This window comes from Hemiscyllium ocellatum, chromosome 24 (genome assembly GCF_020745735.1).
Source record: "Hemiscyllium ocellatum isolate sHemOce1 chromosome 24, sHemOce1.pat.X.cur, whole genome shotgun sequence".
Taxonomy (NCBI): Eukaryota; Metazoa; Chordata; class Chondrichthyes; order Orectolobiformes; family Hemiscylliidae; genus Hemiscyllium; species Hemiscyllium ocellatum.
In genome coordinates, this window is record NC_083424.1 from 751,940 (window position 1) to 766,658 (window position 14,719).

General features: G+C 42.6%; 2 protein-coding genes across 2 annotated transcripts in view; one reads left to right on the plus strand and one right to left on the minus strand.

Moving 5' to 3' along the window:
- Nucleotides 1-2,879, plus strand: part of ccdc92 (coiled-coil domain containing 92) — a 64,638-nt gene extending 61,759 nt beyond the window's left edge. The window contains exon 5 of the mRNA XM_060843895.1: nucleotides 1,559-2,879. Coding sequence (XP_060699878.1) covers nucleotides 1,559-2,343 — 785 coding nt within the window. The 3' untranslated portion in view covers nucleotides 2,344-2,879. The remainder of the gene's footprint in view (nucleotides 1-1,558) is intronic.
- Nucleotides 2,880-7,479: 4,600 nt separating this feature from the next.
- dnah10 (dynein axonemal heavy chain 10) overlaps nucleotides 7,480-14,719 on the minus strand; it is a 330,367-nt gene continuing 323,127 nt past the window's right edge. The window contains exons 78-79 of the mRNA XM_060844124.1: nucleotides 12,074-12,219; nucleotides 7,480-7,653 (exon numbers count right to left, since the gene is read on the minus strand). Of these exons, the coding sequence (XP_060700107.1) occupies nucleotides 7,507-7,653; nucleotides 12,074-12,219 (293 nt within the window). The 3' untranslated portion in view covers nucleotides 7,480-7,506. The remainder of the gene's footprint in view (nucleotides 7,654-12,073; nucleotides 12,220-14,719) is intronic.

Consider the following 14,719-nt stretch of genomic DNA (forward strand, 5'->3'; position numbering starts at 1 on the left):
AAGTTAAAGTCAAACATTACAACAACTCTACTACATTCACACTTTTAACCTCTGGACAATGGGAATATCTATATCTCATGATATTAAAAAAAAAGCAAAATAGTTCCAAACATTCTTTGAAAGAGTTGGTTAAATTATTCTGCCTGTAAGATGCTATTTGACTATAGGAAAAGCTCGTGTTGTTCATAAGAAATCAGACAGAATTGGTGTAGACTCTGGTTTGAAGAGAACTTTGTGCTGTTAGTCTCACAGTTAATCAACATAGTCTCAATATATGATTGGCTCAGATAAAGACTGTCTGTAGCGATTAGGAGCAGAAGCCTGAACTGAATTCTTGGCTTGCATCAGCAACTTCACGCAAATGTGCATCTACTCAGATCCGAGAATTCACTTAGTGACTGGCTATTGGCATTTAATCAATCACTAAAATGAATATTCCTTTGTTACCATTCCAAAGGCCTTGGAGAGCTAATAATACTTTTGCTGTAGTGATACTGGGGCTGTTTTATGAAATTGAACCCACACTGAGGAGTTCCTTGGAGTTGGATGACAATCCTCCAAAAAATAAGAAGCTGCTACTGAGGCCTGAATACACTGAATCTGTGGCCAGTGGTATCACCTTTGTGTTGCTTCTCTGCTAACAGTTCAGGTACCAGTCCTGGTTGTTTTTAGTCACAGATTTCTATCCACATGGTGTGAATTCCTCAGGAGCATTGATAATGGAACAGGGCAACAGCAGGAGGGTGTTGGCATGCTTCAAAGGGAGGGAGAGGTAAGAGAGACGACAAGGAGAACAAATCAATGCACAGTGAATGTTTCACTGGGGTGGGAAGCGATGGTGCAGAAGGTAAGCAAAGGGCAACGCTTGGAAAGTCCTGACTCTGAAGAGTAAATGGCTGTGTCCACAGACTGATGGTGTTTGATGTACCCCAGAGAGAAACTGTGCCTTTTTAATGAAAAGCAGCATAATTCCTGATCTTTTAGAAAGAACACTTGTGACACATTTATAAGTGTCTATTGTCAGATAATTTAAGGGAGTATTTTTAAAACAGGAGTTCAGCATTAGCATGGGACTGAAAGGGTGAAGGAATTTGGCTGGAGTGTGGCTGACTGGCAGGCCAGTGATATCTGCATTGCAGCTTTGTGACTGAGGGATGAAACCACTGTTTCTTTGTGAATATAATGCAGCACTTCAACATCTAGAAGCTGGGCAGGGCAAATGTACTCTGGTGTGAAATCAGATTCTGTCCTACAACTCATAACTGATGAAGATTGTGGGCAAAGTGCCAATATTTGATAGATTTTACAGGTGATGCAGTCTAACCTTAATCATACACTGCAGAGCTTCTGAACCTCGAGTTATCTCTGCCAGATTGATATCAACAACTTTGTTCATCCAGCTCCTCCACACTTAACAGTTTTTAAAGAAAGTGCTGGAAAGGCATTGCAGTTCTGTCAATATCTAAGCGAAGTTTGGAGCAGGACACTGACAATTATTTTATTAATTCTGTTTAATTTTCACCTTCATCGCTCTGATTGTTTATGTTTTCTTTTGAAGGGAACGGTGATTCAAGAAGTGAGGAATTAAGAAAAAAATATGAAGAACTGGAATCTCAGCTAAAAGCCAAAGAAGATGAGAACAATGAACTGATAAAAGATTTGGAGAAGAAGAATGCAGTGATAGTAGTCCTGGAAAACACGATGAAGGAGCGAGAGAAAAAATATTTAGAGGAGCTAAAGTTGAAGAGTCATAAGCTCAGCATGTTGTCAAGTGAGCTGGAGCAGAGGGCAAGCACCATTGCATACCTCACTTCTCAGCTGCATGCAACCAAAAAAAAGCTGATGTCGTCAGTCCCAGGAGCCTGTGACAGTCAGTCTGCTGCAGGTTCTGCATCTACCAACTATAAACCATCGCCACCCAAAGACAAGATGCCTGAAACCCCAAGGCGTAGAATGAAAAAGAGTCTTTCAACTCCACTAAACACAGAGTTTGCAGAAGTTTACAGACTTGGAACTGATGGAAGAAAGCTAATGTTGCGATCGGAGCCTTTAGATGCTATGCCAGACCCTACACCATTCCTGCAAGCACGGGAATCTGCTGAAGCACACTTGATGAAGGAGAGGCCTTTGCTAATTCCACCCATTCCTTCTGAGCGTGGCGCTGTGGAGCAGCAGAGTCCAGCCAGAGACAAGCAGCACAAGCCACATCACATCGGTGTGGCTCACCGAATCCCACATATCACCACATCACAGAGCCAGCCTGAAGTGGAAACACTGGCAGTTGACCAGGTTAATGATGGGAAAGTGGTTAGGAAGCATTCAGGGACAGACAGAACTGTGTAAAAGGACTGCTTTACCTCGGCTTAGTTGCTTTTATATGCTGTGCACAAATATAGACAAAACTTCACTTGCAGCAATTTTTTATTTTGTTTTTAATGACAGAGAATATATGAATGCCAAGCTCTGACACTTTATGGGAAAACAAACCTGCACAGACTTATTCGGAATTTCACTTTTTTTTTCAACTTGTGAGTAGTTAAAACAGTGGCCAAAATATGTAATCTTCAGCTTGCTTCTACTAATAATCTAATTGTACTTACGTTTTGAGAAAAGCAAGGCCACAATTCACTAGCCGTTGCACTAAGCAGCTATAATTATTCAAAGAGAAAACATGGTGTAAACAATGCTAACATACAAGTTCGCAGCTAAAACTGAAACTATTTGCTCAAATATAATGTTAATGGTTGAAGGTATGAGTAGCTGTGACCCTAATATATACTGTCTGTCACATTGTGTGTTAATGATCTCTTGACAAAGCCAGAACTGGCAGCATGTAAATCACTGTCTCCATGTATGTACTGTGTGTCGTGACCATTAGAAGAACAAATCTTTACAGGTTTCTTCAGGTCATAACAGCATTTATACTAAGTTTGATTTTGTAATCCAATTAAATGATTATTGATGATCTGATTCATTGATTTCTGAAATTTATTTCCTTTTACACAGGGATACTTAACGCATGATTTCAAAAAGACAATGAGATACAGGAGAGCATGGTGATTAGCAAGCTCCTCACATTTACTATTTACAGAAGCTGCTACAGGTTTACTAATTGGAGGAACAATATTTAAATGGGCTGGTTGTACCAAACTGAGGAGGTCATGGTTGTGGGTCTGGTGTGTACGGTAGGCTGCAGAAAACTAGGTTACTACAAATCCGGGCATAAAAATGTGAAGTAAAATGTGATTCAAGGATAGGAAGAGAAAACCTGTGTTGAATTGGAGTGGAAAAACAAAGAGATCTTAGGCAAAAACAGAAATGTTCAGCTAGTCAAGCTACATCTATTTTAATAAAAGATCATCAAGATGAAAGGAATGGGCTGAAATTTCCTGGCCCCCAGGAAGATATTGGAGAATCATTGTTGTGATTCTGTTCGCCGAATCATTCTGAGCATAAAACAAAGATACTGGAGATCTGAAATAAAAACAGAAATTGCCAGAGAAACTCAGCAGTTCTGGCAGTATCCTTGGGAAGAATATTAATCATCAGAACATTAACTCTGCTTTTTTCCCACAGCTGCTGAATCACTCTGGGAAATGCCCAGTTCATTCCTATTGCCAGGAGATTTTCTCATGGACATTGGAGCATTAATCAGATGGTGGGTATCAACTTAAACAGCAACCCCCCCCCAATTCTTTCATGGGATGCAGATGTTTCTAGCAAAGTCAGGCGTGTTGCAGAAAATAAAAACCGAAAAATTTGTGGATGCTATAAAAGCTCAACTGGTCTGGGAGCATCTGTGAAGAGAAATCAGAGTTAATGTTTTAGGACCACTGATCCTTCTTCAGAAAGTTTGGTTTAGCATATTGGCATGGATAGAAGTTTGGCTGGCTAATGGGAGTGGGAATAAATAGGTCTTTTCTTGGTTGGCACTGTTGCTGTGACTAGCCTTATATTCCAGATTTTAAGGTAAGGGCCAATAAGTTTAGAGTGGATGTGAGTAATTTTTCTTTACACCAAGAGGGTGGTGGGAATCTGGAAATCTGCCTGTAAGGATGGTAAAGGAAGAAACTCTCATAACATTTTACAAGTATTTAGCTGTGCACTTCTGATACCAAGAAATACCGGGCTATTGGCCATGTGCTGGAAAATGGGATTAGAATAAGTAGGTGGTTATTTTTGACTGGTACAGATATGATGGTCTGAAGGGCCTTTTCCTGTGCTGTAAATCTTGCTGTTTATTCACTGAACTTTAATTCCAACAGCTGCTATGATGGAAGATGAACCCATGACCTCTGAGCAGTGCTTTAGGAGTCAGCAATCATGTCCAGAGTTTCTAACATTGTGCTGACAGATCTCCCAGTCCTCATGCAGGAAGATCACTAATACAGATTATTCCCTTGGGGGGAATGGGTGTATGGAAAGGCAGCACTGAAGAGAAATTAGATTAGACTTACAGTGTGGAAACAGGCCCTTCGGCCCAACAAGTCCACACCGACCCGCCGAAGCGAAACCCACCCATACCCCTACATTTACCCCTTACCTAACACTACGGGCAATTTAGCATGGCCAATTCACCTGACCCGCACATCTTTGGACTGTGGGAGGAAACCGGAGCACCCGGAGGAAACCCACGCAGACACGGGGAGAATGTGCAAACCCCACACAGTCAGTCGCCTGAGTCGGGAATTGAACTCGGGTCTCTGGCGCTGTGAGGCAGCAGTGCTAACCACTGTGCCACCGTGTTATGAGTGACCGCCTCTGCGGCTCCAGTGTTGCTTCTGGAGCTGCTTTCCCTCTGATCCTTCAGCCCTGCCTTTTCAATTATGTTGTTTTTACCTCTCTAGTACCCCCATATTGTAGGTGCTCTCCTCACACCAGTTCCCATGCTGGAGCTGCCAGTGCTCAGGCAGGTGGCTCCCTAATTAAGCAGTAACCACACTGCCTGTTATACTTCATTATTAGTTTATTTCAAAAAATAACTTCAGTTTTTGGTTTCTGACCAGGATTGTGTCAGGATCCCCACTTGCCCCCGTGTTGGCTCTCTCACTTGCTGATGCTGCCACTCCTGAGTAATTGTAGCATTGTTTTTCTTCCAGATTTTCAGCATTTGTGATTTTTGATGTGAAATTAAATTGATCTTTCGTGGATCGAAACTCTCATCAGTTCCTGTTCATCCACCTTCTTGACACCATTTTAAAATTCTCATTATTGTTTTCAAGTCCCTGCATAGATAGGCAATAGTAAACTGGTATTATCACTAGACTATAACTCAAACCCGGGTGATGTTCTAAGGACCTGTCGTGGCAGATGATAGAATTTGAATTCAACAATAATCTGGAAATAAGAATCTAATGAAGACCATGAAACCATTGCCAATTGGGGAAACCCTATTTGGCTCACTAGTATCCTTTAGGGAAGGGAATCAGCCATCTCTACTCTGTCTGGTCTGCATGTGACTCCAGACCCATCGCAATGTGGTTGAAGCTTAACTGCCCTCTGGGCAATTAGGGTTGGGCAATAAATATTGGCCTATCCAGTGACATCCTCACCCTCACTAAAAAAACTCACCTATTCCCTATCTCTGAAACCTCCACCAGTGCCACTACTCCTTGATTTTGGCATCCTAAGCTAGAGAACGAGCCAGCTGATTTGTGCATAGCAGGCTCCCAATAAGCATCAATGTGAGCTATTTTTGTTGATGAGGGATAAATACTGTCTGGGACACTGGGGAGCACATTCCTGCTCTTTGAAATGGCCCTGGGGTCTTTTACATTCACCTGAGAGAGCAAATGGATCCTCTGTTTAACATTTAACCCAAAAGACAGCATTTCTTGGACTGGATTAGATGTAGGTTTTATGCACAAATCCTGGAGCTGGGATTTGAAACCACAAATTAGAATTCATCCTCACTGCCACAGTGATAGCAAGCAGCAACTGCTGCAGAATCAGCCACGTGCTGTGGGTCTGGAGTCACATGTAGGTGACACCAGGCTAGGATGGTTGATCTCCTTCCCTGAAGGACAAGTGAAACACACGGGTTTTTCCAACAATTGAAGATCTCTTCATGTATGATTGCTACTGATAACTTTATATTCCTGAATTATCGACTGAATTTAAATTCCCACCAAATGTGTGATTTGAGGCTGTACCCCCAAAGCATTAGTCTGGCATAGTCGAGGAACATTGCCACAACAGCACTGACTCATTTGTATAGGATATTAATAATGAATTTAATTGAAGATGAACTGAAGATTGCCATTGAGTAATGAATAACACACTGCTCCTGTAGCCTGGCAGAGTAAGGAATGAAGAGATCGAGCTTACATCTGTTGGCCTGTGTTCTTACCTGATAACCTTGTTCCATTGTCTGTATTACTCAATGAAACAGAGTGCAAATGTGACCCCTACCAATTGAGGTCTAGAGGTGTTGCTGCTTGAAGAGAAGAGGGCTGCTTCTGAAGTGAATGAACATCATCGTGTGAAGATTCCTGATGAAGGGCTTTTGCCTGAAATGTTGATTTCCCTGCTTCTCAGGTGCTACCTGACCTGCAGAACTTTTCCATCTTTTCTAATCTTGACCCTTCCTCTTGTGAAAACCAGAGAGCAGCTAGTCAGAGGAGATAGAGTGAATAAGCAGATCCCAGCAAATGTTTTAGTTCTAAGAAAGTTATTAAAAGCCTGGGACATACAGACACCGAGGTCTTGTGTGAGAGCACTGGCCTTCTATGTTTCCTCTGATTCAGTCTGCCCTTGAATACATCTGACAAATGGTAGCCAGGTAGATAAAAGCTGGAATCTGAACTCGGTCAAGAGTTTTCACAGCAACAAATATTTTCTCAGGGATTCATCAGGCTGACATTACATGGAGCCCCGAATGTGAGAGTTTTCATCCTCTTGGTTACTGGAAGGGTTTGTCATGGACCTCGTGTTACTGACAGATACACATATAACAATCAGCTGGGTATAAAACGGAAATCCTGGAGACTGGAGTCAGTGCAATGATGTGTGTGGTGGAAAGATGACACAAATGTCATTTCTTCCAAAAACAAAAATAGAATGTAAGAGTTTTTTTTAATATAAAGATACAAACCAAGCTCCAATGACAGGATAAAAGGCGTGTCCAACAATTACTGAACAGTAATTAATATTAGCCTGGACCATACGGATTTTTACCACACAGACACACACACACAGACACACAGACACACACACACACACACACACACACACACAGACACACACACACCACTTCCCCCACACCCCAAAGCTTTAATTTTAATTCTTTTTGTTGAAAAGTTGATTACTATTCAGAATATTGTGTATATTACATTATTAAAATAGACATTTGATTCCTCATTGTATTAAAATTACAAAATATACCACTTCAGAATTACATTAAGAAAACTAACACTTTAAAAAACAGCGAATAACAAAAAGAGGACACACACTTGCTCCTTGTTGCTGACGGATTAACAGCTAATGTTGTGATGACAGCCAGGGACTTCAATCAGAGTTCAGGGTCAGACAGACACCCTGCAACACCCAGTGTGAGATGTGTCTAGTGGTGAAGAGATCCGCTTCAAAAACCAGACCAACACCCATCGCATTTCGACGCATCGATGTCGTGTACACTGGAGTTCGTAAAGTGTTCTGTATCAAAGAAAGAAGAAAAGCACTCTGTCTTCTGGAAATTGAGATTTTGGAGAAGATGTGTAACTAAAGTTGTAAGTTTGCTCGCTGAGCTGGTGGGTTTGTTCTCAGACGTTTCGTCACTATGCTCAGTAACATCATCAGTGAGCCTCTGGTGAAGCGCTGCTGTTCTGTCCCGCTTGCTAGTTATGTGTCTTGGTCTGTTGTGGTGGGTGATATCATTTCCTGTTCATTTTCTGAGTGGTTGGTAAATGGCGTCCAAATCTATATGATTATTAATGGAGTTCCAGTTTGAATGCCAGGCCTCTGGGAATTCCTGTGTGTGTCTTTGATTAGCCTGTCCCAGGATGGATGTATTGACCCAGTCGAACCTGTGTCCCTCTTCGTCTGTGTGTATGGGTACCAGTGATAGTTGGTGCTCATGTATCCTAGTGGCTAGTTTCCTGCCAGTCTGTCCAATGTAATGTTTGTTTCAGCCCCTTCAGGGTATTTTGTATATGATGCTCATTCTGCTGGTTCTTGGTATGGGGTCCTTGAAATTCATCAGTAGCTGTTTCAGTGTGGGCTTGTGGGCTATCATGATGCCTAGGGTCCAGAGTAGTCTGGTCGTCATCTCAGAGATGTCTTTAAAATATAGCAGGGTAGCACGAGTCTCTGGACGGATTGTATCGTCTTGTTTAGGTCTGTTGTGTAGGAATTGGTGGACTGCGCTTATCAGGTACCCGTTGTTCCTGAATACGTTGTACAGGTGTTTTTCCTCAGCTTCTCTTAGTTCGTGGGTGCTGCAGTGTGTTGTGGCTCATTTAAATAATGTCCCAATGCACCTCCATTTGTGGGTGTTAGGATGATTGCTCCTGTAGTTGAGTATCTGGTTAGTGTGTGGGGCTTTCCTGTAGATGTTGGTCTGCAGCTCTTTATTGGCTTTTCGTTCTAGTGATGAATTTAAAGGAACCTGTACCAATAACCAGCAGAACGAGCATCATATACAAAATACCCTGCAGGGGCTGCAACAAACATTACATTGGACAGACCGGCAGGAAACTGACTACCAAGGTACATGAGCACCAACTAACCACCAAAAGACATGACCAACTATCACTAGTTGGACCAACTATCCATACACACAGATGAAGAGGGACTCCAGTTCAACTGAGCCAGTACATCCATCTTGGGACAGGCTAAACAGAGACATGCACGGGAATTCCTGGAGGCCTGGCATTCAAACCAGAACTCCATCAATAAATACATCGATTTGAATCCCATTTTCCAACCTTTCAGAAACAGTACCAAAAATGACAACAAACTGAGACATATAAATAATAAGTGGGACAGAACACCAACACATCACTGGAGGCTCACTGATGTTACCTAACATGGTGATGAAACATCTGAGAACACATTGACCAGCTCAGCGAGAAAATTTACAACCTGATGTTCTAGAAATGATCACAATTGGTAAGATAAAGGATTCTTACTGTTTTAGAAACTTTTTTAAAGAAGCTTCAGAAAACAATGTTGTGATACTCAACAATTAGCCTAAAAGGCTCTCTCCAAATAAAAGATTTCAGGAGCAGAGAGAAGTAACTATAGGCCGGTAACTAGTAACTATAGGCTGGTAACTAGTAACTATAGGCTGGTAACTAGTAACTATCGGCCGGTGAGCCTCACTTCTGTTGTGGGCAAAGTCTTAGAGAGAATTGAAAATGTGTTGTTGGAAAAGCGCAACAGGTCAGGCAGCATCCAAAGAACAGGAAATACGACATTTCGGGCATAAGCCCTTCTTCAGGAACTTCGATTTTCCTGCTCCTTGGATGCTACCTGACCTGCTGCGCTTTTCCAGCAACACATTTTCAGCTCTGATCTCCAACATCTGCAGACCTCACTTTCTCCTCTGAGAGAGAATTGTAAGGGATAGGATTTATGAACATCTGGATACGAATAATGTGATCAAGGATAGTCAGCATGGTTTTGTGAACGGCAGGTCGTGCCTCAAACCTTATTGAATTCTTTGAGAAGGTGACCAAGGAAGTGGATGAGGGTAAAGCAGTAGATGTGGTGTATATGGATTTTAGTAAGGCGTTTGATAAGGTTCCCCATGGTAGGCTACTGCAAAAAATACGGAGGTATGGCATTGAGGGTGCGTTAGAGGTTTGGATTAGGAATTGGCTGGCTGGAAGAAGACAGAGGGTAGTAGTTGATGGTAAAGGTTCATCTTGGAGTGCAGTTACTAACAGGGTTTCGCAAGGATCTGTTTTGGGACCATTGCTGTTTGTCATTTTTATAAATGACCTGGAGGAGGGGCTAGAAGGTTGGGTGAGCAAGTTTGCAGATGATACGAAAGTCGGTGGAGTTGTTGACAGTGAGGAAGGATGTGGCAGGTTACAGCGGGATATAGATAAGCTGCAGAGCTGGGCAGAAAGATGGCAAATAGAGTTCAATGTAGGTAAGTGTGAACTGATTCACTTTGGTAAGAGTAACAAGAAGATGGAGTACTGGGCTAATGGTAGGCTACTTGGTAGTGTGGATGAGCAGAGGGATCTTGGTGTCCATGTACACAGATCTCTGAAAGTTGCCACCCAGGTAAATAGTGCTGTGAAGAAGGCATATGGCCTACTGGCTTTTATTGGTAGAGGAACTGAGTTCCGGAGTCCTGAGGTCATGTTGCAGTTGTATAAGACTCTGGTGCGGCTGCATCTGGAGTATTGTGTGCAGTTTTGGTCGCCATACTATCGGAAGGATGTGAAGGCACTGGAACGGGTGCAGAGGAGGTTTACCAGGATGTTGCCTGGTATGGTAGGAAGATCGTATGAGGAAAGGCTGAGGCACTTGGGGCTGTTTTCATTGGAGAAAAGAAGGTTTAGGGGTGACTTGATAGAGGTGTACAAGATGATTAAGGGTTTAGATAGGGTTGACAATGAGAACCTTTTTCCAGTATGGAGTCAGCTATTGCGAGGGGGCACAGCTTTAAATTAAGGGGTGGTAGGTATAGCACTGATGTTAGGGGTAGATTCTTTACTCAGCGAGTCGTGAGTTCATGGAATGCCCTGCCAGTAACAGTGGTGGACTCTCCCTCTTTATGGGCATTTAAACGGGCATTGGAGAGGCATATGGAGGATAGTGGGCTAGTGTAGGTTAGGTGGGCTTGGATCAGCGCAACATCGAGGGCCGAAGGGCCTGTACTGCGCTGTATTTTTCTATGTTTCTATGTTTCTAAGTCCCACAATAGTGAGTCAATAACTTCACCAGTTTCCTCATTTCCCCTTACCCCACCTTCACCCCATCTCAGCACCGTCCATGACTTGTCCTACCTGCCTATCTTCCTTTCCACCTATCCACTCCACCCTCCTCTCTGACCTATCACCTCCATCCCCAACCCCATTCACCTATTGTACTCTTTGCTACTTTCTGCCCACCCCCACCCCCCTCTCATTTAGAGGCACCCTCTAGATGAAGGGCTTTTGTCCGAAATGTTGATTTTCCTGCTCCTTGGATGCTGCCTGAACTGCTGTGCTTTTCCAGCACCACTCTAATCTAGACTCTGGTTTCCAGCATCTGCAGTCATTGTTTTTAACCAACCTGAAACTCCCTGATCTCCACATCTTGTTCCCACTGTAAGATAGTCTTCCAAACCCTATCTCATTAGAACTACTTTATAACCTGAATGTTTTGTTGTTTGATCTGAAATGTCGGATAATATTTTGTGGAGCACCTTGGGATATTTTACTACATTAGAAGAGCTACAGAAATTCAAGTTGTTGTTGGTCATCTGAGTATTAGAATTCAAGGTAGATGGACTGATGACATTGTTTTTCTGGACAGTCCTTACCAACCCTGCTACCTCTCACCGGATCATCCTCACCATCCCTTCCTCCTGGATATGCCCCTGTCCTGTTGGCTCGATTAACCAATGTATCACAAAGCTGATATGGAAAGTAAATGGGAAAAGCTACACCCCATTACATCAGCTACTGGTTCATCCAACAATGTTCCTGGACTGTACACAAAGCTATACCAAACACTTCAATAGATTGTAGCTTCTGATAAAAGCTTGTGAATGCAGCCAGAGGCAGAGAAGGAGTAAAGGCTTTTTCTCACTGACAGAGCTCCACACTGGGGCCTTAGCTTCTTACAGTATTTGCCAATGACCCCGACCCAAGTGAAGACATGAACTGAATTCAATCGGGTAAGCTGAAGAGGTCAGAACGTTACAGTGGGACATCGATGGATCCAATGTTTGGCAGTGTTAGAGTTCATTCTTCATCCTTCCTCCTTCACTTTGTTGGCATACATTTCCAACTCTAGAACATTCCAAATGTCAGTTATTTGTGATTAGTGAGTACTGTTTCAGCGACTGCACTTGCTAAACATTTCCTCCCTGTCCATTTCCTGATTAGACTTTGTTTGTAATACTGTGGCAAACCTGCAGTTTTAACCGATGAGCTTCGATGGGGATGACCTTCAGAACAGGGAGTTCAGTCACCAGCTCCTTTGGTTTGCTCCGAATCAAACAACTTTCTTCAATATCCCAAGACGCTCCTTCCATATATAAACCAGTAACAAAACAGCCTGCAACAAAAACAAAAGGAATTTGTAAAAACCATCAATCGATCTTCACGGAATGAGTTGTTTTTTGCCTGGGGATCATCCAGGAGCCCAGGTGAACTGGTTCTGTTCACTGTATATCATTAACTTGACACTGCATTTGGAAAGATGGTGAGTAAAATTGCAAATAATAATAAAATCGGAACAAAATGCTGTTGGACACAATGTTAAACAGAGATAAACCTCTCTATTTTTATCGCTGTAACTTTATGTTGATCGAACGATTCAATACAACCCAAAGGACCAATCCTACTTTTATACAGACAACTGTTTAATCTGAACATAGAACACCGGGCTCAGGTTAGTCTGTATTTAGAACACAGGGCTCAGGTTAAACTGTATTTAGAACACCGGGCTCATGTTAGTCTGTATTTAGAACACCGGGCTCAGGATAAACTGTATTTAGAACACCGAGCTCAGGTAAGTCTGTATTTAGAACACCGAGCTCAGGTTAAACTGTATTTAGAACACCGGGCTCAGGTTAAACTGTATTTAGAAACCGGGCTCAGGATAAACTGTATTTAGAACACCGGGCTAAGGATAAACTGTATTTAGAACACCGAGCTCAGGTTAAACTGTATTTAGAACACCGGGCTCAGGTTAAACTGTATTTAGAACACCGGGCTCAGGTTAAACTGTATTTAGAACACCGGGCTCAGGTTAGTCTGTATTTAGAACACCGGGCTCAGGATAAACTGTATTTAGAACACCGGGCTCAGGATAAACTGTATTTAGAACACCGGGCTCAGGTAAGTCTGTATTTCGAACACCGGGCTCAGGATAAACTGTATTTAGAACACCGGGCTCAGGTTAAACTGTATATAGAACACCGAGCTCAGGTAAGTCTGTATTTCGAACACCGGGCTCAGGATAAACTGTATTTAGAACACCGAGCTCAGGTAAGTCTGTATTTCGAACACCGGGCTCAGGATAAACTGTATTTAGAACACCGGGCTCAGGTTAAACTGCATTTAGAACACCGAGCTCAGGTTAAACTGTATTTAGAACACCGGGCTCAGGTTAACCTGAGCCCGGTGTTCTAAATACAGTTTAACCTGAGCCCGGTGTTCTAAATACAGACTAACCTGAGCCCGGTGTTCTAAATACAGTTTATCCTGAGCCCGGTGTTCTAAATTCAGTTTAAACTGAGCCCGGTGTTCTAAATACAGATTAACCTGAGCCCGGTGTTCTAAATACAGTTTAACCTGAGCCCGGTGTTCTAAATACAGATTAACCTGAGCCCGGTGTTCTAAATACAGTTTAACCTGAGCCCGGTGTTCTAAATACAGTTTAACCTAAGCCCGGTGTTCTAAATACAGTTTAACCTGAGCTCGGTGTTCTAAATACAGTTTATCCTGAGCCCGGTGTTCTAAATACAGTTTATCCTGAGCCTGGTGTTCTAAATTCAATTTAACCTGAGCCCGGTGTTCTAAATTCAGTTTAACCTGAGCCCGGTGTTCTAAATACAGTTTAACCTGAGCCCGGTGTTCTAAATACAGACTAACCTGAGTTCGGTGTTCTAAATACAGTTTAACCTGAGCCCGGTGTTCTAAATTCAGTTTAACCTGAGCCCGGTGTTCTAAATACAGTTTAACCTGAGCCCGGTGTTCTAAATACTGACTAACCTGAGTTCGGTGTTCTAAATACAGTTTATCCTGAGCCCGATGTTCTAAATACAGTTTAACGTGACCCCGGTCTTCTAAATACAGACTAACCTGAGCTCGGTGTTCTAAATTCAGTTTATCCTGAGCCCGGTGTTCTAAATACAGACTAACCTGAGCTCGGTGTTCTAAATTCAGTTTAGCCTCAGCCCGGTGTTCTAAATACAGTTTAACCTGAGCCCGGTGTTCTAAATACAGTTTATCCTGAGCCCGGTGTTCTAAATTCAGTTTAAACTGAGCCCGGTGTTCTAAATACAGTTTATCCTGAGCCCGGTGTTCTAAATACAGTTTAACCTGAGCCCGGTGTTCTAAATACAGTTTATCCTGAGCCCGGTGTTCTAAATACAGTTTAACCTGAGCCCGGTGTTCTAAATACAGACTAACCTGAGCCCGGTGTTCTAAATACAGTTTATCCTGAGCCCGGTGTTCTAAATACAGTTTATCCTGAGCCCGGTGTTCTAAATACAGTTTATCCTGAGCCCGGTGTTCTAAATACAGTTTAACCTGAGCCCGGTGTTCTAAATTCAGTTTAACCTGAGCCCGGTGTTCTAAATACAGTTTATCCTGAGCCCGATGTTCTAAATACAGTTTAACCTGAGCCCGGTGTTCTAAATACAGTTTATCCTGAGCCCGGTGTTCTAAATTCAGTTTAACCTGAGCCCGGTGTTCTAAATACAGTTTATCCTGAGCCCGGTGTTCTAAATTCAGTTTAACCTGAGCCCGATGTTCTAAATACAGTTTAACCTGAGCCCGGTGTTCTAAATACAGTTTAACCTGAGCCCGGTGTTCTAAATTCAGTTTAA